Source organism: Erpetoichthys calabaricus, chromosome 6, assembly GCF_900747795.2.
Source record: "Erpetoichthys calabaricus chromosome 6, fErpCal1.3, whole genome shotgun sequence".
In the NCBI taxonomy this organism is placed as follows: Eukaryota; Metazoa; Chordata; class Cladistia; order Polypteriformes; family Polypteridae; genus Erpetoichthys; species Erpetoichthys calabaricus.
The window spans coordinates 214,998,775-215,022,748 of NC_041399.2; the positions used below are offsets into that span (position 1 = coordinate 214,998,775).

Below are 23,974 nucleotides of genomic sequence, written 5' to 3' on the forward strand. Positions count from 1 at the left end.
CTGTGGCCATGGAAGTGACCTGAACACCCGAGGTCAGGGATTTCAATGAACACTCTTGGCAATTTAGTGTAAAATTCTTAATGCCAGTGCAGAATGATTGTCCTGTTACTTGAAACAAGTCAGCTCATCTTGAAATCGGTAGTCCAGTATTTCATCCCCGAGCATACGTCTTAAAACAGGAAAATTATTTTACAAAATTCACAGGACTGTGGACACCAGACATGTCAACAACGATCAACAGAATGTCACACACCAAAAAGTGTCACAGCAAAGGGTCCGAATACTCGTGTTAAGATGATATTTCAGTTTTTCATTGTAAAAAGTCAGGCAAAATGACCCCTTTTATTGGCCAACTAAAAAGATTAGCACATGCAAGCTTTCGAGGCAACTCAGGCTCCTTCTTCTTCGGATTGCATATTGTAAGATATTATTGGTTAGCCAATGGGCGGCACGGGCCCTCCCTGTGTAGAGTTTGCATGTTCTCCCCGTGTCTGCGTGGGTTTCCTCCCACAGTCCAAAGACATGCAGGTTAGGTGCATTGGCGGTCCTAAATTATCCCTAGTGTGTGCTTGGTGTGTGTGTGTGTGCCCTGCGGTGGGCTGGCACCCTGCCCGAGGTTTGTTTCCTGCGTGGCGCCCTGTGTTGGCTTGGATTGGCTCCAGCAGACCCCCCGTGACCCTGTGTTCGGATTCAGTGGGTTGGAAAATGGATCGATGGATGGTTAGCCAATAAAAGGGGTCATTGTGGTTGACTTCTCACTACATCCATAATGGCTGACACGGTACAACACCCTAGCACTACAGTTTTTTATATTGGTAAGAAATTTTCAAAAATGTCTAAAATCATGAATGCTTCCTGAAGGCTCACCCTACTAAAGCTGCAGGTCGTCCCGTGTGCTGCTGAGATGAGCAGTTTGCCGTTTGTGTCGTTTGCTCTTCTGATGGAAATCCCATTAGCGGAGGCCGGAATGCATGAAGACAAGCAGGGCTTCCTTAGAATAGCACTAGGGGACGCTGCTCACCTTCTCCTCATGTGTGTGTTTTAGCAGGTGGGCCACCACTGAAGACTCATCTCCTCTGCTTTCCTCCCCTTACAGGTTGCTAAGGTGCTATGGTGGTACTACTTCTCCAAGCTGATTGAATTTTCCGACACAATTTTCTTTGTTTTAAGAAAAAAGAACAGTCAGATTTCCTTCCTGCACGTGTATCATCACGCATCCATGTTTAACATCTGGTGGTGCGTTCTCAACTGGATACCCTGTGGCCAGAGTAAGTAGCAAAAAAACGAGAATGTTGCAAATTGCACCCAAAGTCCGCCGTCATTTTATACCTGCAAGGATCTGCTCTTTGCTCCTATTGTTGAAGCAGATTAGCAGCACGGGCGTCCTCAGCCCCCAAACAGACAGCAGAATTAAGTTTTATTGTATGGGGCGCATACAGACTCACTTAAGATGGAACAATGAGTATCCAGCAATGGGCACCTTTTTCTTTAATTACAATTCTTATCATTTAAGCCATTATTCTTCCTCTTCTGATTTCTAGCATTCCATTGCTATAGTCCTGGCCCCTCATTAATCTACCATTATCTCTCGGCTGGGTGGGTGGGCGTCAAACTCTTTGCTGTCCATCATATCTGTTTGACAGCCCCTACCTGCACCACCTTCTTTCCCAACGCCAAGAGTGGCATTTGGGGGTGGCAAGTGGGGCGATTGCTCCAGTCTAAGGGGCCCCTGCTTTTGAGGGGCCTGTTTGAGTGGATTTGTCAAGTTCTATTCTCCAGTATATATATATTTGCAGTAATGACACCTGAGTTCGCTTCCCGGGTCCTCCCTGCGTGGAGTTTGCATGTTCTCCCCGTGTCTGCGCTGGTTTCCTCCCACAGTCCAAAGACATGCAGGTTAGGTGGATTGGCGATCCTAAATTGTCCCTAGTGTGTGCTTGGTGTGTGTGTGTGTGTGTGTGTGTGCACTGGCATTGGCTCCAGCAGACCCCCGTGACCCATTGTTGGGATATAGCAGGTAGATGATGACTGGCTGACGTTTTACTGTAAAACCTCAGTAAAAACAATATTTGAAATTAACTTTTTGTCAATATCGCACTGAATTTTGATTCCGTATTTGGACTTTCATCGTGACAACACAACATATAATTGCCCGTGAGTGAATATCGTTTCTTTCTCTCTACACAAGCTGTGTCTGACAATAGCATTCACACAAATGAGAAGTGATTGAACCGTGTGCGTGGTTGTAAATGTTTTAGATGTGGGCGGGACTTTTCTAAATCTCTTTGTAAAAGTCTTGTCTCGCGGGATTTCACTTTCACCAAACAACAAATCTTTTAATTCTCGTGGATAGGCCTCTTCATTGGGAAGAAACACAACTCTTCCCTGATGGCAACAAGAATTAGACTATCTAGAAGTCTCTGACTTAAAGTTTAATTCTGAACAATATATTTGATCTCTTTTTGCTGTTCTGTTATTTCATCGAGTAATAATTTCCATTTGCTACTGTAATGCAATCTTTACTATCAGTTTTTTGAGACTTTTGAATTTTAGTACTTTCATAATCTCTAACCTTCTCTGCATTTATGTTTCATGTTGCGTTATACTTTCTCATTCTTTTTGTCTTTGAATTTAGCACGCAAATACTTTTTAAATGTACACTTTTTTTTAAACACTTCTGTAAAAACAATATTTGGAATTAGCATTTCGTTCATATCGCACTCAATTTTGATTCCGTGTTTGGACTCTCATCGTGATATCACAACATATTACGGCCCGTGAGTGGATTTTGTTTCTTTCTCTCTAATAAATAAACTGACTTTTTTGAATGTTTGTCCCTGTGATTTAATTGTCTTTGCAAAAGCTGTTCTGATGGGAAACTGTAAACGTTTTAATACAAATGGCATATCGAGATCTCCTGTGGTGTCTCATGTTAGATGGACTACATTACCTTTCTTGTCACCTGTTCAAATTTTACATATCAGGATTGTTCGACCAATTTTCAATACAACTAATCTGAGAGCACATGAACGGTGTCTGACAATAGCATTCACACCAATGAGAAATGATCGTACTGTGGGCGTGGTTGTAAATGTTTGAGAGGAGGGCGGGACTTGTCAAAATCCATCCATCCATCCATTTTCCAACCCGCTGAACCCGAACACAGGGTCACGGGGGTCTGCTGGAGCCAATCCCAGCCAACACAGGGCACAAGGCAGGAAACAATCCCGGGCAGGGTGCCAACCCACCGCAGGACACACACAAACACACCCACACACTAGGGCCAATTTAGAATCGCCAATCCACCTAACCTGCATGTCTTTGGACTGTGGGAGGAAACCGGAGCGCCCGGAGGAAACCCACGCAGACACGGGGAGAACATGCAAACTCCACGCAGGGAGGACCCGGGAAGCGAACCCGGGTCCCCAGATCTCCCAACTGCGAGGCAGCAGCGCTACCCACTGCGCCACCGTGCCGCCCCTTGTCAAAATCTCTTTGTAAAAAGTCTTGTCTCGCGGGACTTGAAATTATCTCCGAGAATGGTTCGTCACAACATTTCCTTTCATAATAGAACGATTTAAGGAATCTATGCATTTGAATTGAATTAAATGAATTCTTTTATGGGCACCGTTTATTTTTTGTCACATATGACCAAAAAAATCTTAGTACACAAAAAAAGAAATAATGTACTTTTTACTTTGTAGTGCATTTTTGAATAAAATTGTGTTACTTAGGGCGGCACGGTGGCACAGTGGTAGCGCTGCTGCCTCGCAGTTAGGAGACCCAGGTTCGCTTCCCAGGTCCTCCCTGCGTGGAGTTTGCATGTTCTCCCCGTGTCTGCGTGGGTTTCCTCTGGGTGCTCCGGTTTCCTCCCACAGTCCAAAGACACGCAGGTTAGGTGAATTGGCGATTCTAAATTGGCCCTAGTGTGTGCTTGGTGTGTGGGTGTGTTTGTGTGTGTCCTGCGGTGGGTTGGCACCCTGCCCGGGATTGTTTCCTGCCTTGTGCCCTGTGTTGGCTGGGATTGGCTCCAGCAGACCCCCGTGACCCTCTGTTCAGATTCAGCGGGTTGGAAAATGGATGGATGGATGTGTTACTTGAAAATCTTTTTTTTTTTTTTTAATTACTCTAATGCCACACAGTCCTTGGCACGTTACAAAAACCTTGACTTGGGTGGAAAGGCGCTTTGACAGAAATGACATGAGTGACTTACGATCTGAAGGGTGGCATAGATGATTAGGCGAGGGACCTTATAGCACTGTGGGCCTATCATGAGCTTGTGACCTCGCCAGGACCACGCCCCCTAACAACAAGCGATTTCATCTTGACGACAGGAACGCAACCTAGAGACGCAGTAAAATGAAACATAAAAGTGAACTTGTCCTGCGGTGGGTTGGCACCCTGCCCGGGATTGGTTCCTGCCTTGTGCCCTGTGTTCGCTGGGATTGGCTCCAGCAGACCCCCGTGACCCTGTGTTCGGATTCAGCGGGTTGGAAAATGGATGGATGGATAAAAGTGAACTTTTGAATTACGTATTGAACATCATCTCTACATATAAAAGGCAAAGCCCTCACTGACTCCTCACTAATTCTCCCACTTTCCATACAGGTGGGAAGCTGAAATTTCGCCTGCTCATTCCTTGCAGCGCACTTACAAAAGTTAGGTATGTTTCATGTCCTATTGCAGCGGTTCTCAAACTGTGGGCCGCACCGGTGCAAAGTAACAAAAAAGGAGGCGCGAATGTTGCCATATGTGGCGTAATTTTGCTATTCGTATGGTAATGTTAAACTTGTAGCAGTGTATCGGCAGCAAAAAATATAGGAATACATTTTATTACAACAACAACATTTATTTCTATAGCACATTTTCATACAAAACGTAGCTCAAAGTGCTTTACATAATGAAGGGTTTCAAAAAAACGTTAGGGGGGCGCGATTAAAACTGTTATGAAAACTCGGGTCGCAAATACTTAAAGGTTGAGAAACGCTGTCCTATTGCAACACCCAAGGTGGGGGGGACAGGTGTTCCCCCCCTAATCTGTATATATAGATGGGGGAAACCCCTCCTCACTATTTCTGCGACTTCCAGTATACGTAGGAAGCCCAAATTTCCCATGCTCATCCTTTACACTTACAAACATTAAGTAGGCTGTGTTTCATTTCGTGCCGCGCCCCGTAACGAACTTTTGAAAATAACGTCTTCTTTTTGGCGATTCTCACCATTATGCCATAAGAACTTTCGGAACAGACCTCTCCTTTTGGTGGTTTCATTCCTTATTTCCGTTAACAGAGGATTTATTTCACGGCAGAGGCGCACAAGGGCCGCCCCCGGTCCCCCTTCCTTTTTCCGCATGGCCGCGTGGTTGGCTCCCTGCCTACAAATGTGCATTTCTCATACACAACATTTACAATCATAAATGAAACTCTTTACAATCATCAAATTCACTCTCAATGCTAAAATAAGCCGACGACAATTACATTGTCAATCATGTTACATTATTTTTAAAATGTTTCCTCAGGCCCGGTCTTAGGTATTATGGGGCCCTAGGCGAAAGGGGGGTCCAGGAGCCCCCCTGGAAGGTCTGCGAAATGCGTGAAAATTAGACCAAGGAGACGTTTTCTTGTAACGTTACGAGGTCATCACCCTGCGTCCCTTTTTCGCCCGGAGTAGTTAGTTGCTACAATTCAGCCAGTTTGAACTGTTAAACATGCGAGGGGAGGGGTGGGCCGGGGGTCTGGCCGCTGTCGATCCGGGGCCCCCTGGACGCCAGGGCCCTAGGCGGTCGCCTACTTCGCCTATGCCCAAGGCCGGGCCTGGTTTCCTTTTCTTTTTCATAACTTCTCTGCTGCGAAGCGCAGGTATTTTACTAGTTACTTATAAAACTCTTGACAAAAGCGGAGAGAAAATAATTATTTGGAAAGAAGTGCATTTTTCAGTTGAGTAATATCACAACATTAGCAAGACAGAAGTAACAGCAAGAACTGGCTTCTATAATAAGAAATCGGTTAAAGCGACAGCACTCAACTGCAGCACATGTAGAGAACGGGGCGCCCTCTAGTGGCTAGGAAGGCTAAATCATGAGTGGGCCTGCTGTGTTGTTATCCCTTTGTGGGGATTTGATGTGAATCTCAATGTGGGCTGGTGTGCTCACTTTAGGAAGTCACCCTAATAAAGATGGCGATCGTTATGGTGTTCTTAAAGGGGCTCACATCCCAAGAGATTCATTGTGTGCTATTTTTTTGTTTCTGCAGGTTTCTTTGGACCAACTCTGAACAGTTTTATCCACGTCCTCATGTACTCCTACTATGGACTCTCCACCGTTCCCTCGCTCCACAAGTACCTCTGGTGGAAAAAGTACCTCACTCAAGCTCAGCTGGTAAAACTCTCACTCTTTCCGCTTACATCATCTCCTCTCTAATGGGCCTGCAAGCTTGGGGTTTACCTGGGAGTTTAGGGATCAGTGGATTTGATGGTGCCAGGGTGAGCTGTCAGGAGATGAATGACTTGTTCCAAGGTGGTATCACCTGGGCTTGAAGTGCTTTCTGGAGGCAGTTGTTCGGGCTCTGGATGTACTCCAGTAAAGGGAGCCCACCATTTTGCTTAAGGCAGGGGTCCCCAACTCCGGTCCTGGAGGGCCACAGTGGCTGCAGGTTTTCATTCTAACCCTTTTTTTTAATGAGTCGCCTGTTTTTGCTGCTAATTAACTCCTTTTGAATTCATTTTAATTGACTTGCTCTTGAAGACTCGGACCCAATAATTGTTTCTTTTTAAAACGATTTTATTTAAGTTGACTCCTCTGTCTGTCTGGGTCAATTCTTGCAACTGATTTTAAACCCAATTTTTGGCAAAGCAAATTTCTTCAAATTTTGCATTCGTGTTCGGTACCAATGACAGTACAATAATCCGTCAAAATCGATGCAATTACATAAAAAATTTTGCCGTAATTAATGGTTATGCGATTCCAATTAACGCACACACAATGACGGAGAGAGAAAAAGTGCGATATCGGAGCACACGAGTGAGACACACATCGGATTGCCCCCCCACTTGCCTCTTCCAGTGAGTTGAGGGGGTCAATACACGTGTCGACTTTACTCGTTTACTCTTGCAAAGGAGTAGCCGTGATGATCACGGTGAGGAGGTACTGCTGTAAGCTTGCCGTTCTGTCGTTGAGATTTTTTATTTTTTTTTGCAGTGACCGAGCGGTAATCTCAGAAGTGCCAGAACAGAAAAATAGAGGCCAAAATATATATATTTTTTTAGTATTCCAATAATTCTGCAAAGAAAATATGTTACGTAATACTTTTAAAGAAGCTTCCCGTTCATGAAAAATGTTTAAAGAAAAATCAATTGCGAAATACTCAAAAATTAAAAAGTAAAAAATAAAATATATACAAAATTGTGTTTAAGTAAATCAATTTTATTTGCTTTAGTTATAAATGCACGAAAAGGCAAAAAAATAAAATGTTCTTTAACCACAATTTTCATGGTTTTATCTCTCTATTACTGTATAATAAAAAAAAGTCTTGGGAGATGAGACTTTTTATCCTGCGATGAGATGTGACTTTTTGGAATGAAGTCCCGCGAGACGGAGACTTTGGCCATGAGATTGTTTCAAGTCCCGCCCTCCTCTCCACCATTTTCGGTTCACGGCCCACGCCCGCGGTCCTCTCACCTCTCATTGGTGTCATTGCTTTTGTCAGGCAGACTTCCTGCTCTCTCAGCTCTTATAAATTTGAACGTTTTCCTCACTTTAAGTTACCAATTAAAGAAGACGTATTACGTCCAAATCTTACTGAAGAATTTCATCCCGAAGGGTTATCAACAGAAGAAATGAGTACACGGGCAATCCTAGCACCGAGAAACGATGAAGTCAAACAAATTAAAGGGAACATTGTCAATCGGTTACACAGCAAATTGGTTAAATGCGTATGAATAGACTGTGCTGAAACAGTTGGTGGTGATGGTGAGGAAGATGAAAACATCAGCTTACAATATCACAAAGAATATCTACAAGCGTTAACACCGTCTGGTCTTCCTCCGCACGAATTACTGTTGAAAGAAGGACGTATCCAAGAAAGGTAATGTAGTACATCTAACATGGGACACCAAAGGAGATCTTGATATGCCATTCGTATTAAAACGTTTACAGTTTCCTGTTAGAATAGCTTTTGCAAAGACAATTAATAAATCTCAGAACCAAACATTCCAAAAAGTTTTATTTAATAGAGAGAAAGAAACAAAATGTAACTACGGGCAGTTATACATCACATGGATGCTGTGTTATCATCTGTTTACCCTTACACGTGTCAAGTTCATTATTGGATTGGTCTACTAAATAATAACACACACATACATAGATACACACACACACACACACACACACATCAGACCCTAACCACAACAGTGCCCTACGAATGACACACACAGTTGGCTAACTTTTAGCACTTTAAACCACACAAGTGCTAGAAGAATAACACAACTTGTCACTCTCTCAGCACATCAAGAGACTTATTATCGGCACAAACAACTTACAGGGCATCCGGAAAGTATTCACAGCGCATCACTTTGTCCACATTTTGTTATGTTTCAGCCTTATTCCAAAATGGATTAAATTCATTTTTTCTTCAGAATTCTACACACAACACCCCATAATGACAACCTGAAAACAGTTTACTTGAGGTTTTTGCAAGTTTATTAAAAATAAAAAAACTGAGAAATCCCATGTCCATAAGTATTCACAGCCTTTGCTCAATACTTTGTCGATGCCCCTTTGGCAGCAATTCCAGCCTCAAGTCTTGTTGAATATGACGCCACAAGCTTGGCACACCTATCCTTGGCCAGTTTGGCCCATTCCTCTTTGCAGCACCTCTCGAGCTCCATCAGGTTGGATGGGAAGCGTCGGTGCACAGCCATTTTAAGATCTCTCCAGAGATGTTCAATCAGATTCAAGTCTGGGCTCTGGCTGGGCCACTCAAGGACATTCACAGAGTTGTCCTGAAGCCACTCCTTTGATATCTTGGCTGTGTGCTTAGGGTCGTTGTCCTGCTGAAAGATGAACCGTCTCCCCAGTCTGAGGTCAAGAGCGCTCTGGAGCAGGTTTTCATCCAGGATGTCTCTGTACATTGCTGCAGTCATCTTTCCCTTTATCCTGACTAGTCTCTCAGTTCCCCACAGCATGATGCTGCCACCACCATGCTTCACTGTAGGGATGGTATTGGCCTGGTGATGAGCGGTGCCAGGTTTCCTCCAAACGTGATGCCTGGCATTCACACCAAAGAGTTCAATCTTTGTCTCATCAGACCAGAGAATTTTCTTTCTCATGGTCTGAGAGTCCTTCAGGTGCCTTTTGGCAAACTCCAGGTGGGCTGCCATGCGCCTTTTACTAAGGAGTGGCTTCCGTCTGGCCATTCTACCATACAGGCCTGATTGGTGGATTGCTGCAGAGATGGTTGTCCTTCTGGAAGGTTCTCCTCTCTCCACAGAGGACCTCTGGAGCTCTGACAGAGTGACCATCGGGTTCTTGGTCACCTCCCTGACTAAGGCCCTTCTCCCCCAGCTCAGTTTAGATGGCCGGCCAGCTCTATGAGGAGTCCTGGTGGTTTCGAACTTCTTCCACTTATGGATGATGGAGGCCACTGTGCTCATTGGGACCTTCAAAGCAGCAGAAATTTTTCTGTAACCTTCCCCAGATTTGTGCCTGGAGACAATCCTGTCTCGGAGGTCTACAGACAATTCCTTTGACTTCATGCTTGGTTTGTGCTCTGACATGAACTGTCAACTGTGGGACCTTCTATAGACAGGTGTGTGCCTTTCCAAATCAGGTCCAGTCAACTGAATTTACCACAGGTGGACTCCAATTAAGCTAATGGGGTAAGCCAGGGGTGTTCAACTCCTGTCCTGGTGGGCCGCAGGTTTTCATTCTAACCATCTTCTTAATTAGTGAGCCGTTTTTGCTGCCGATTCACTTGTTTGGCCTTCGTTTCAATTGACGTAACTCAGACCCCTTAGTGGTTTTGTTTTCCTTAAAGAGTAAATGAGACACAAAACAAACCACCATATAACCAGCTCATCTGAAAATAAAGTTGAAGGGACTCAGTCATGTTGGTCTGTTCAGGTCACCCAAACATCTTGACGGTGGTCTTAGAAAAAAACAGAAAATCCACAGAATGAGAACAGCAACAACTCGTGATATTCAATAACGGCTTTAATTAACAGCAAGAATGGGCTTCTCACTGGTTGGAGTGAAATTGGCTGGAGTTTAAAGTTCATCTGTCGGTTCGTGAGCGGCATGGTGGCACAGTGGTAGCGCTGCTGCCTTGCAGTTAGGAGACCTGGGTGTTCGCTTCCCAGGTCCTCCCTGTGTGGAGTTTGCATGTTCTCCCCGTGTCTGCGTGGGTTTCCTCCCACAGTCCAAAGACATGCAGGTTAGGTGGATTGGCGATTCTAAATTGTCCTTGGTCTGTGGATGTGTGAGTGTGTGTGCCCTGTGTTGGCTGGGATTGGCTCCAGCGGACCCCCGTGACCCTGTAGTTAGGATATAGCGGGTTGGGAAATGACTGACTGTCGGCTTGTTTCACGTCTCATTTTTGTTTTTGCTGCCATGTAATCCATCCATCCATTTTCCAACCCGCTGAATCCGAACACAGGGTCACGGGGGTCTGCTGGAGCCAATCCCAGCCAACACAGGGCACAAGGCAGGAACCAATCCCGGGCAGGGTGCCAACCCATCGCAGGACACACACAAACACACCCACACACCATGTGTTAGGATATAGCATGTCTTTGGACTGTGGGAGGAAACCGGAGCGCCCGGAGGAAACCCACGCAGACACGGGGAGAACATGCAAACTCCACGCAGGGAGGGCCCGGGAAGCGAACCCGGGTCCCCAGGTTTCCCAACTGCGAGGCAGCAGCGCTACCCACTGCGCCACTGTGCCGCCCAGCTGCCATTTAATGAAGAAACAAATCAGTTCAGAGGACTGAATCCTTAAAAACAGCTACTAAAATGAAGGGAAAAGGAATTCATTAGCAGTGAAAACTGATTAAGGAAAGGGTTAGAATGAAAAACTGCAGCCCACCAGGACCAGACTGCGGTAAGCGAAATTCACTTGACAAGATTTCTTAAAGTAAGCTACTGTAAATAATCATAAATAAATTTTTTTTTGGTCAGTCAATAATTCTCTCAAGATTTAATGCCACAATATAAATATTTTTCACTTTCTTCGATTTCATTTTTTTTTTGCAGTGCACAACTGATAGTTTTTGACCAAAAAATAAAATATTTGGATGTTGCTGCACACAACCCGCTTATTCACCTGCTAAAATTACCCAGACAAGGGACAGAAGCTGACGTAATACCACACGTTTACAAAGGCTTATGGGTAGTTTGAACACGCACAGTACCAGTGCCCTGCCATTAGTCTTGAAGCCAAGGTCAAATCAACATGGACGCCCTGTGCCGGGATTGCACTGCTGTTGAATAATACGCCGAAGTGAGATTTCTTTGGGCTGAAGAGAGTGAAACCTGCTGACGTTCACTGAAGTTCAGTGTGGAAGTGAAAACAGCAGGACTCAAAGAAAAGTTTACAAAGGGTGTCAAATGCCACAGAAAAGGGTTGGGGCAGCCACCCATGTACTTGAAATAAGGCTGCAAAGTAGGGAATTAAATGCGACTTGTGTAGAGATTCGAGTACAAAACAGGACTGTCTTGGATGAAACAAAATGGCAGTTTTCTGGTTAGGCAGAGGAAGTGAGGTCAGCAGAGTCGGGACCAGAAATGAGGTCATCAGGGCCAGGCGGAATTTCTCGTAACTGGTCTGCCGAGCAAAGAGAGAAAGGGTCAGTGCACGCTGCCACCCCCTGGTCTGGTGTGGAATTGCCCTCATTTGAGCCCTTTAGCTGTGCACGTGTGTAACACGGGGTAGAAAGGTTTAAAGCGGGAAGAACAAGTATAACCGACGAAGTTTGATCTGGTCGACCATCCCCGTCACGCACACAAGCCCACATCGACATGGCGAATGCCTTCGTCTGAGAAGACCGACCGATTATGTTGCTGCTGCATATTAGGATCTGCACGTGCCGGAGTGTGCGATGTGGAAGAAAATTATGAATACAGTCACCCCCACCACTGGAATGCCCCGATTTAAGCAATAAAACACAGGCAGGAGAAAGCGTCAAACGTTATTCTTTATCTAAATCTTCGAAGAGGTAACAAGTGTATTACATGTTAGCCACATGCTAGTCACATTGCTACAAGGGAAAAAATGTCCTCAGCGCTATATTTATACAATTCATTGATTAGGTCATTACTCTTTAAAAGGAATTCATTACAAATTCAGAAAACGTTTAACATGTTTGGTTGCACCTAGTCGCTAACAGGATATGGTAGATGTTGATACCTTGATGACCACAATTTGATTGATAGTCCTGTTTGTTTAGGATGTACGTGTTACATTTTTATTTTGAGGATGTGTGAACTTTGCCCCATACATTTTGTTTTACTTTTTATAAACTCATTAACTTTATGATCCAGCTTTGGTACAAAAACAGGTCTACCTGAAAAGAAAGGTTATGCCATAAATATAGCACTTCTCTTAAGGGTTTACATAAAAAACAAGAAATACATTTTATCATAGTGAATAATAAAATGACAGCATCAGCTTTTAAGCATAATAAAAAGAAGGATATGAGACTCAGACACATGCCAGGTGCACACATACAGCAAGATTCAAATTGAAGTCTTACAGTGACGACTTGGGGTACCGTAAAGTTTGTATGACCAGCTTAGTGATCTGCGCAAGACAACATCCTTCGGTGAATTTCAGCAACTTTCACTCCCTCTGCCCAAAGAAATCTCACACCAGACTAGCGGTAGAGCGCTACGATGTATTTGAAATACCCAGAAGCCATCAGGAACATGTTGCATTGCATTGTCAGCTTCTATCCATTGCTGTTAGCGCTTCATTTTCCGATTGTCTTTATTTAAATTTATTCGAGTCTGAGGATTGTATTGGGCAGCACGGTGGCGCACTGGGTAGCGCTGCTGCCTTGCAGTTGGGAGACCTGGGGACCTGGGTTCGCTTCCCGGGTCCTCCCTGCGTGGAGTTTGCATGTTCTCCCCGTGTCTGCGTGGGTTTCCTCCCACAGTCCAAAGACCTGCAGGTTAGGTGGATTGGCGATTCTGCATTGGCCCTTGTGTGTGCTTGGTGTTTGTGTGTGTCCTGCGGTGGGTTGGCACCCTACCCGGGATTGGTTCCTGCCTTGTGCCCTGTGTTGGCTGGGATTGGCTCCAGCAGACCCCTGTGACCCTGTGTTTGGATTCAGCGGGTTGGAAAATGGATGGATGGATTATATTGAAGAGACATGCAAGTTAAGAATTTCATTGTTCGGAGTACACGACAAGAAAGTCAGAGTAACGTCGCTAAGGTCCACGCTGCCCCTAACACTGCACAGGGTCTCATTTGCACCAAAGATGTGGACCAGTGATGTAGGAAGGACAGGCTAATTCGGAAAAAGAGGACATGGGAGGAAAAATGTTACATAATGTTAAAGTGTCTCAGTTCAATGTGCCTTGTAAGCTGATGTGCTCCACGCTGTGTGCCTGAATTAACGTAGGATTCTGGGCAACATTTGCATTTTTTCCTTTGAGGGATAATCAAGTTTCCCTTCACTCTTGAAAGCGATGCTCGGTGTCTTGGTGATCAGCTCATTTTGGTCTCTTTCCTTCATTCTGTTTCTCCAGATCCAGTTCCTGCTGACGATAACCCACACGCTGAGCGCCGCCGTTTGGCCTTGCGGCTTCCCTTTTGGATGCTTGATGTTCCAGTCTTCCTACATGTTCACTTTAGTGATCCTCTTTGTAAACTTCTATGTGAAGGTATGTGGTGTTCTTTTACGTTGACGGAATTTCACTCAATTTTGGTTTCTCCAAAGTTAAGGACTCTTAGGCCGGGTTTATATACTTTATGTGACGTGACGCAAGCACCTGTAGATGCTACTGCTATACAAGTGGTGTCCTGTTTATACTTGCGTGCAAACTTTATGTAAATCTGGAAGATTCCATCAGGTGGCAATGCGAGGTATCATCACGGTGAGAACAGGTCTGGTTTCTCTGTGTCGTGAAGTTCCTGAAACATCCATTAAATTCCGAGAACACCTTGCCACAGTATCTCTGAAAAGGATGTTTAATGATTACAGGCATCAATCCAGGGATGCGCCCATTCCTGGACGGGGCATCAGCTCTTCGCAAGGTGAAATCGCTCAGCTGCCAGTAAATTAAATATTCTTTTTACCGAGCTACAGTAACACTGCCGAGAGAGAATTGAGTGAGAACAGCCAATCAGTAATAATTCTCTCTCAAGTATAAGTCATACAAGAGGCTCAAATTATGGAGCTGCCTTTGTTGCATGTCTCGTTGCATTTTTGCAGGTCTTTTGACCCAAGTGTACGTCTTCTTGGCTCTTTCTTATGATCCAGTCACACTAGTGTGGTTTTATAATTACATAATCCATACGAACTCAGTGGGGTTGAGATGAATAAGAAGAATTGTTCAGCCGCTGGCAGGCCGAGCCTCATCTGTCCAAAGCTCACAGGCGTCATTTTAGCGTCACCAAATCCCAAAACTTTCATGACTTTGGAAGGAAATTGGAGCCCACTGTGGAAACCGACCAGGAAAACATGAAAACTCCAGGCAGGGAACACCAGGGACGTGACTCACTGCGAGACAGACTGTGCCGCCACAACATGAGTAATTATCATCAGTATTCATTATTTAAATGAAGTAACAAAAAAGGGGGCGCGAATGTTGCCATATGTGGTGTAATTTCGCTATTTGTAGGAAAATTTTAAGCTTCTAGCGGTGTATCAGCAGCAAAAAATCTAGGAATAAATTTTATTAGGGTTTCAAAAAAACGTTAGGGGGGCGCGATTAAAGCTGTTATGAAAACTCGGGTCGCAAATACTTAAAGGTTGAAAAACGCTGCTTTAATGCAATTCATCATGAACAGGACATCAAGTAGAAATCTAATAATTCTAAATGTGCAGAGAGCTGGAATATCATAAATTGAATGTGTTCTGTGTGGCGATCACTGCCTGCTGCTGCTGTCAGCCCCAGAAGCTCATAGCGATTAACAACTGGGGCGGTTTTAAGGTGACGTTTACCACGGTCTACTTTAATGATAAATTAAACTACGAGGTTAAAGTGGACATTTCAAGATTAAAGCCAAAGTTTCCAATTTAAATCACAAAATAGACATTTTCCCTGTGTCCTTAATTTTTTCTCTGTGGCTCAAATACGCTGCTGTACATTCTGATAACAAAAAAGACAGCACAGAAGATGGAATGTGAGACCTTTTAAAATGTATCGCGTCATCACGATCAGGAATATGTGACGCTCGAATATAAAAGCACCACCAATGCATCTGTATGTCGGCATTTTGCTTCACCACATCGAGCCATTTGTCAAACGTCGATCTTGTAGCGTCCTCAATGCGGCTTTGTGTCACCTGTAGATAGTGAACAGAGACTCTGACGTCACATTCCGACTTGATCACACTGCACCCGTCTCTCCCCCCATCACCACCGACTTTTTGCTGGTACTGCCACTCATGCACGCTTTCTCAGCGGACGCGTCAAATGAACGCTGGGATCGCGTGGCAGCCATGATTCGTGCGTATATACATTTTGAGAGTGAAGTATAAACCGGCCCTTAGAGTTACAAGGTGCCGTTATGAGAGATTTGCATCATTTATATGCCGTTCTTATGGGTTTCCCAAAACTCCTTTTAAGAGTCCATTTTAGGTTTAGGTTTATTTGTCATATATAGGTTAACACAGGGTCAACATACAATGAAATGTGTATGATGGGAAAAACAAGTCACTCAGCCTAGATCCAATAAAGCTTAAAAAATAATTAAAAAAAAAAAATTACAAGTTAAAAATAGACTAGCCATATAAAATAAAATGTGTACATTTTAAAAGAAGTTATAGAGCAATATGAGTTGAATGAGCAGCAAGTACAAATGACAGTTATTGCACAGATAATGTTTTATAAATACAGATGCATATTCTATAAAGTGCAGATGCATGTTCCAGTCAGTATTCTGAGTGTGTGCAGGTACAGTTTGTGTGTGAGTAGTGCAATGTAGATGTAATGTAAGTGTGTGTAAGTGTTCAGGTGTTGCTGTTGAGGAGTCGAATGGCCTGGTGGTAAAAACTGTTCTTAAGTCTTGCAGTCCGAGCAGCCGGACTCCTGTATCGTCTGCCAGACGGTAACAAGGAGAACAACTGATGTGATGGATGGCTGTGGTCCTTTATGATGCGGCTTGTCTTACGCAAACACCGATGGAGGTAAATGTCTTCAATGGCAGGGAGACTCTTGCCCGTGATGCGCTCTGCTGCCTTCACCACTCTCTGTAGTGATTTCCGGCTGCTGGCAGAGTAGCTCCCATACCATGAAGTGTACAGTCATGTGAAAAAGTAAGTGAACTCCATGGAAATTGGAGACTTTCTCAACATCACCGCAAGCAGTAGATCTTCTTGGAAACAGTGCCAACAGGTGGAAGTGGTGTACAGTGATCCCTCGCTATATCGCTCTTCGTCTTTCGCGGCTTCACTCCATCGCGGATTTTAAATGTAAGCATATGTGAATATATATCGCGGATTTTTCACTGCTTCGTGGATGTCTGCGGTCTACAGTATGTGTGCTTCCTCAGTTGATTTGCCCATTTGAATTCAAACAAGGGACGTAATTGGCGGATGGCTGAGAAGCTACCCAATCAGAGCACTCGGTTAAGTTCCTGTGTGCTGCTGATTGGCTCAGCGACGGAGTGCTGCATTAACCAGGAAGTCTAATCTCACTCATTCAGCATTAAAGTGCTCCTGCTGCTGCTTCAGGGGCCGTGTCCAAGCGCCAACAGAAGATGCAAATGATTGCAGAAAAGGTAAAAGTTTTGGATATGTTGAAGGATGGAAGCAGCTACATCTCTGCAGAACACCATTACAGCATCAATGAGTCCACGATTCTTTTTATTTAAAAAGGAGGAAAAGCATATAAGTTCTACGGCCGCAGTGTCCTTTAACCAGGGCACAAAACGAGTTGCAAGTGGACGTCATAAGGCGGTAGTCTGGATGGAATCTACTTTAGGGATTTGGATTGAAGACTGCTGGAAGAAGAAAAACGGCAGTGGTACACAATCGCTTGAAGAGGCTCCTTTAGAAAGAGCTGTAACGCTCTCCTTTGTTGTGCAGTAAAATTAAACTCATCGTTATCGGACAAGTCGTCGTGTCATTGTTGGTGAGTAACCATAATAATTATCTACGTACAGTACTTATTACATGTACATAGTTTAGTGTCACTGTACACACATTTTACTGTATACAATTTTTCTTGCATTGTACGTATTTATTGCTGGTGGCCTGTCTGTCGTAATGGCTGTAACATATGTGATATCGGAGACGCTCGATATCTTTAAAATAATATTTAGGTTTTACTGTATATAAACTGTGTTTACATACATAATTTCAACGAATCTTACCTAATATCTAAGAGAATATAAAGGGTTTATGCTGTATAACTGTGTGGGAAATGTTTATAATAGTGTGGGAGAGTTTATAAGGGCTTAAAATACATAAAAATAACCATATAAACATAAGGTTTCTACTTCGCGGATTTTCTTATTTCGCGGGTGGCTCTGGAACGCAACCCCCGCGATGGAGGAGGGATTACTGTACTTGAAGAAATGACACTGTGACCACACGAGGGCGCCAGAGTGCCCCAAACCACAGAACCAGTAATACAGCGGACATTAATAGAATTAAATAATGGATTTTTATTCTCCTTCCAGGCACTTTTCCAGTTCAAAACTCGTGCCGAAAGAAATCTCTCAGTCCAAAAGTTTGTTTTAAAATATTTAGTGAAAATTCAAAGCAAACAATCCTTACAAGAATAAAGAAAAAAAAATTGTTACACACGTAGAATAAAAGGCAAAAAAATGAAATAGAAAAAATGTGTCTTCTCTAAACTTAGCTTTTCTTGTAAAATGTTAGTTGTTTCTATACTTAAAGATTCTTTATTTCTTATTCTGTACTCTTTAAATATACTGTGCAGAACATTCAATTAAGTGCTTTGTCTTACATGTTACTTGGCACACAAGGCACGAAAGGCCTGGTTTTAAGCCATGTGCCCTCTACACCTTACACATGGCAAGGCTGATTACTAACTGAGAATAATGTTTAGTCAGAGAAGCTAGAAATAGTTAGAATATACCAATTCAATTCAACGTATGGGGGTTATAGAAACCTCCCATAGATTATGCACTAATATTTAGTAAAGCATTAATATAACTTAAATAACTAGCAAATGGCTGTTACGGAGCCATCAACTCAGAGAGGGAGAGGAAAGTTCATTGTACCACGTAAAACGTCACTGAGAGAATAAAACTGAATAATAAAAAAGGCGCTAACTTTTACAAGAAGCCAAAATTGACACCAGGTGTTACAGTCTCAAATCAAATTCTATGTTTTTATTATATTATAGTAATAAGAGCAGCTCACTACTTAAAACGAGGAGCAGCTAGACTTGAACCCGCAACCTTTTGGTGATAAGGCAGCAGTTCTTACCTCTGCACCATCCATAAAGACAGATTGACTTTCTGTCGATTGACATTTGAGCTTGGGGTTTTAACCCTTAAACTGCCACATACTTGGGGTTTAATGCACCCCTGGACACCAAATACTTTTTTGCTGCAATTCACCAAGAAAAAGTGAAATTTCAATAGAACACTTTTTTCCCCCATGCAAAGAGCATCACAATTACTGCTACACTAATTATTTTACACACTACCAATGAACTGTAAAAACTATAAAAAAAACTACTGTAACAATCTATTATGTGTACGAGGTGCAACTGACACCATTGATCAAATTCAGTAAATCACTGAGCCAACTGCGCTTGAACTGACTGCACACTGATGCTGCCAGGCTCGTCTAGTGCAGCGGGTGAATCCCAGGGACAGCTAGGGGGCACCAGGGGTCCTGAGAGCTGGTTGCTCAACGAATGTACGGCATGGACTGATCAGCTCCAGCGTGCTGGCAAATTGCACTGGGAACGGACTATAGCCGGTTACGGTGGTTTAAGGGTTAACTCATTGACTGCAACATGTAAATTGAATGATTTTTTTTTTCCTTTAGTCATACTCTTGAATAAAAGCGCACATTTATTTGATATTTGGTCTAAAATCTTTACACATTATACACTTCATGTCATTATTACTATAACATGGAACAAGTTTCTGTTTTAGTTATGTGTTCAGCATTTCTTGCCATCCTACATTTACCCAGATCGTCGTAGACACGGAGCACACGTGAAATGTATGTATTCCAAATAATGAGATATTATTTACCCTTTACAACTCCAGGCACCTCACACCCTGATAAATAGACTTGAGCAGGGAGAACTTCAGCTGCATCGGGCTGCTTGCCGCTTGTGCCCATTGACACCTTTGCAAAACAAAAGATGCGGATGAAGAGGTGCAAAAGAATTTAAGGTGGCCCGGGATTGCGACTTTTTTCGTAGGCTTCAGGGATATTCTAGTGTTATTTCACAGTAGTGATGAGCTCGATTCAGAGATCCATGATGAATACATAATATTTTCTTTAAACTTAAATGCCCCTCCATCATGAACTGCACAAAAAACGAATTACCATGTGATGCAATTTTACTTCATTTCTAAATTTTTCTTTTGTATTAACAACATTTTCATTTTCTCTTTTATGCATTTCCAGATTCCCCAGTATTTTTTTTAATACCATATATACTCACATATAAGTCGGGTCTTGAAACCCAAAAAATTGATCATAAAATCAGACCCCGACTTATACGCCTGTTCAAAAATGTGATGCTTAATTTTTTTTTTTTTTTTTACATCATCTTTCCTCCTCCAATCTTGCACCAGTTTCTCAGATGCATTGAAGTTTGCTGCAGCAACGCAGTTACCAATTTCTTTCGCTACTTCAACGACGTTTAATTTAAAACCAACTTCATAGATAGATAGAAAGATATAGATAGATAGTTCATGTTTTCTTCTGACTGAACGCTCCATTGTAGATAAGGGATGCTCTTATGATAAAGGTGTATGAGGGTGTGAGGTACAAAAAAAACACGAAACAGTGCGAACATCACTTCGGAATAGTCCGGGTATTACCGTGTGGTCACATAGGCACAATAGAGAGCGTGAGAGAGGTGAGGAGTACACGCTGATACAGTGCATTGCTGCACCCACATAGAAATAAAAGGCCGTGTGCTCCGTAGTTACTCTCTCAGGTGGGCGTTAGCATATCATAATCTCTTGGACCAATAGCGTGAGTTTTCCGCATTCAACTTATACGACCGACATTATAAAATACCAGAAATTATACGTTAAAATCAACTCCCGACTTATCCGTGGCAGAACTTATCCACGAGTATATACGGTAATTATTTAAAATTTTTGGATTTGTTTAACATTTTGAAATTTTACAACATTCATGTCTACCATTTGGGACGCCATTTTGTGACTTTGTCTGTATGACACCAGTCAGCTGTTATGGGCGTTGTCACAAAGGTCATGACCTTGATGCCATTTGCAAAAAGGGATCTTTAAAGGGTCTTTTTTCCTGCTACCATCTGTCTAAGTTTGCAGATAAATCTATTTAATGTTCTCTCAACTCTGATCTTTTTGTTAAAGTCGTTTGCTAGGACCTTCTTGACTTTGCTTTTTTGCTTAGTGTGTTTGGTTCCTCTGAAAGTGTTTCTTGATTTCCTGGTTTCAATCCTAGCGGATTTTTTTGATTTCGTCTTACTTCCCGGTCATTTGCCTAAAAAAAATGATCTCTTTTTCTTCCGAGACTCCTTCCCCTGACCCATTTTAATATGGACGCACTCAGAGTCAGGAGAATCGGGAATCAGTTCTTGCACATCATGGATGCACCCTAGAATCGAAATTTTCCGCTCGGCTGAATCGATTTGCTCGTGCCCGTGCACACATTTATGTGACTTGCTCAAAAAGAATGACTTATTTGAAAACGCTCCCACCGCGGGACTCCTCTTACGCGGCACACAGTGAAGCCTGCCTTAAAAGGTATGGAAGCTCACGTTTATCTTTGTTTTCGCAGACTTACAAGAAGAAGACGCCAAGACAAGATCTGAAGGCTACAGCAGAGTCTGTCGACATCAGAAACGGCTTTCACAACGGCTACGTCGTCAACGGCTCAGTCTTCCAAAAGAAGTCGCAGTAGGAGGGCCGGACGCTGTGACGCAGGGCAGAAACGACTCCAACGGACGTCAGCCAAGAGGCACAGCTAGGCCTAGCGCTCACCAGGAAGCAAACTACACTTTGTTGGAGTCTTCTTTTGTTTTGTTTTTTTAAACAGTGTAACAATTTCTACTTAATTTTGTATTAAGCATTATATCTCAATGTCTAGGTTGTGGATGGACGAGCGAGTGAATAAGCTTCGGTTACCTCTGACGCGCTGGCAGCCATGAGTGCAATTTACACAAATGCCTTATAAGACATGATTCACCTTCCAGCCGGATTCCCCTGCCCGGAAATGCCTTACTTATTGAGAGTAAAGGCCATTTACCGAAGTATCGAAGACTAACACGATGTAAACTCTTAGCGCCGATAATCACTTACACTTAATATATTACAACGTAACTGTTAGGAGGATGAAGTCACATCACCTTAAAAACGAAAAAAAAAAAATTCAACTTTCTAATGGCTCCGACATGTCCCTCAGCATGTGGTGGTCAGTGAAATGTGTTTTGGGAGAATAAAGATCGTCAGCAAGATCCTGGCTTTGTCATTTCTCTTTTATTAGTGTCGCCAATGGCGTGTTCAAGTCCTGGCCTCGTAGTGGCGCGCTTGAACGGAAAAAGATTTCCATTAAAATGGTGTTGCAGTTTCAGCGCTGGCAAAAATCTGCAATGAAAATTATTTTTACCATCATGTACAGTAAAGGGACACTCCGTCCAAAGGTGAACATTTTTGTTATCTGCAACTTACCCCATGATGTTGTTTGTAGTGTAGTGATGCCTTGTACTTCAAACGATTCTAATGTTGAATGCTAAATTCATGAGAAATTTGATCTGGAGTTTGAACGATGCTTCTACAGTTGTGGCCAAAGGTTCTGAGGATGATCCGAGTGTTGGTTTTTGAAAAAGTTTGCTGCTTCGGTGTCTTTAGATCTTTGTGTCAGATGTTTCTATGGTGTACTGAAGTAGAATTATAAGCAGTTCAGAAGTTTCAAAGGCTTTTATTGACAATGACATGAAGTTCATGCAAAGAGTCCATATCTGCAGTGTTGGCCCTTCATTCTTTTTCAAGACTTCTGCAGGCTGTCTGTCAATCAGCTTCTAGGCCCAATCCTGACTGATGGCAGCCCATTCTTGCAGAATCAGAATTGCTGGGTTTTTTGTTTGTCCACCCGTGTCCTCAATGGGATTAAAGTCTGGGGAGTCTCCTGGCCATGGACCCCAAATTTTGATGTTTTGTTCCCCGAGCCCCTCAGTTGTCACTTTTGCCTTATGGCCCGGTGCTCCATCATGTTGGTCAACAATTGTTCTTGGATGGTTGGCTGAAGTTGGTCTCAGAGGATGTTTTGGTCCCATTTTTTTTATTCATGGCTGTGCTCTTAGGCCAAATTGGGAGTGAGATGCAACCCCACGTGACATGAATGGTCTCAGGATGCTTTACTGTTGGCCTGACACAGGACTGGTGGTGGCGCCGCTCACCTTTTCTTTTTCCAGGATGCACCAATCAGAAAGGGGATTCATCAGAGAAAATTCCCCCAGCAGTCCAATTCCTGTACCCTTTGCAGAATATCAGTCTGTCCCTGATGGCTTCTTTGCTACCCTTTTTGACACCCACCAGGCCATCCTCCAAAAGTCTTCACCTCACTCACACCTGCCTGCTGCCATTCCTGAGCAAGTTCTGCATTGCTGGTGCCCTCCTGATCCTGAGCCATCAATAAAGAATGATGGATACAGTTGTGCTTGAATGTTTGTGAACCCTTTAGAATTTTCTATATTTCTGCATAAATATGACCTAAAACATCATCAGATTTTCACTCAAGTCTTAAAAGTAGATAAAGAGAAACCAGTTAAACAAATGAGACAAAAATATTATACTTGGTCATTTATTTATTTATTAAAGAAAATGATCGAATATTACATATTTGTGAGAGGCAAAAGTATGTGAACCTTTGCTTTCAGTATCTGGTGTGACCCCCCTTTGCAGCAATAACTGCAACTAAACGTTTCCGGTAACTGTTGATCAGTCCTGCACACCGGCTTGGAGGAATTTTCGCCCATTCCTCCGTACAGAACAGCTTCAACTCTGGGATGTTGGTGGGTTTCCTCACATTAACTGCTCGCTTCAGGTCCTTCCACAACATTTCGATTGGATTAAGGTCAGGACTTTGACTTGGCCATTCCAAAACATGAACTTTATTCTTTTTTAACCATTCTTTGGTAGAACGACTTGTGTGCTTAGGGTTGTTGTCTTGCTGCATGACCCACCTTCTCTTGAGATTCAGTTCATGGACAGATGTCCTGACATTTTCCTTTAGAATTCTCTGATATAATTCAGAATTCATTGTTCCATCAATGAAGGCAAGCCGTCCTGGCCCTGATGCAGCAAAACAGGCCCAAACCATGATACTACCACCACCATGTTTCACAGATGGGATAAGGTTCTTATGCTGGGATGCAGTGTTTTCCTTTCTCCAAACAGAACGTGTTTCATTTAAACCAAAAAGTTCAATTTTGGTCTCATCTGTCCACAAAACATTCTTCCAGTAGCCTTCTGGTTTGTCCACGTGATCTTTAGCAAACTGCAGATGAGCAGCAATGTTTTTTTTGGAGAGCAGTGGCTTTCTCCTTGCAACCCTGCCGTGCACACCATTGTTGTTCAGTGTTCTCCTGATGGTGGACTCAT

The 23,974-nt window shown here is 43.2% G+C and overlaps 1 protein-coding gene across 1 annotated transcript in view; it reads left to right on the forward strand.

Moving 5' to 3' along the window:
* Positions 1–21,828, forward strand: part of elovl2 (ELOVL fatty acid elongase 2) — an 80,387-nt gene extending 58,559 nt beyond the window's left edge. Inside the window, exons 5-8 of the mRNA XM_028790827.2 lie at positions 1,097–1,268; positions 6,252–6,376; positions 13,745–13,879; positions 21,153–21,828. Coding sequence (XP_028646660.1) covers positions 1,097–1,268; positions 6,252–6,376; positions 13,745–13,879; positions 21,153–21,275 — 555 coding nt within the window. The 3' untranslated portion in view covers positions 21,276–21,828. The remainder of the gene's footprint in view (positions 1–1,096; positions 1,269–6,251; positions 6,377–13,744; positions 13,880–21,152) is intronic.
* The last annotated feature ends 2,146 nt before the right edge of the window (positions 21,829–23,974 follow it).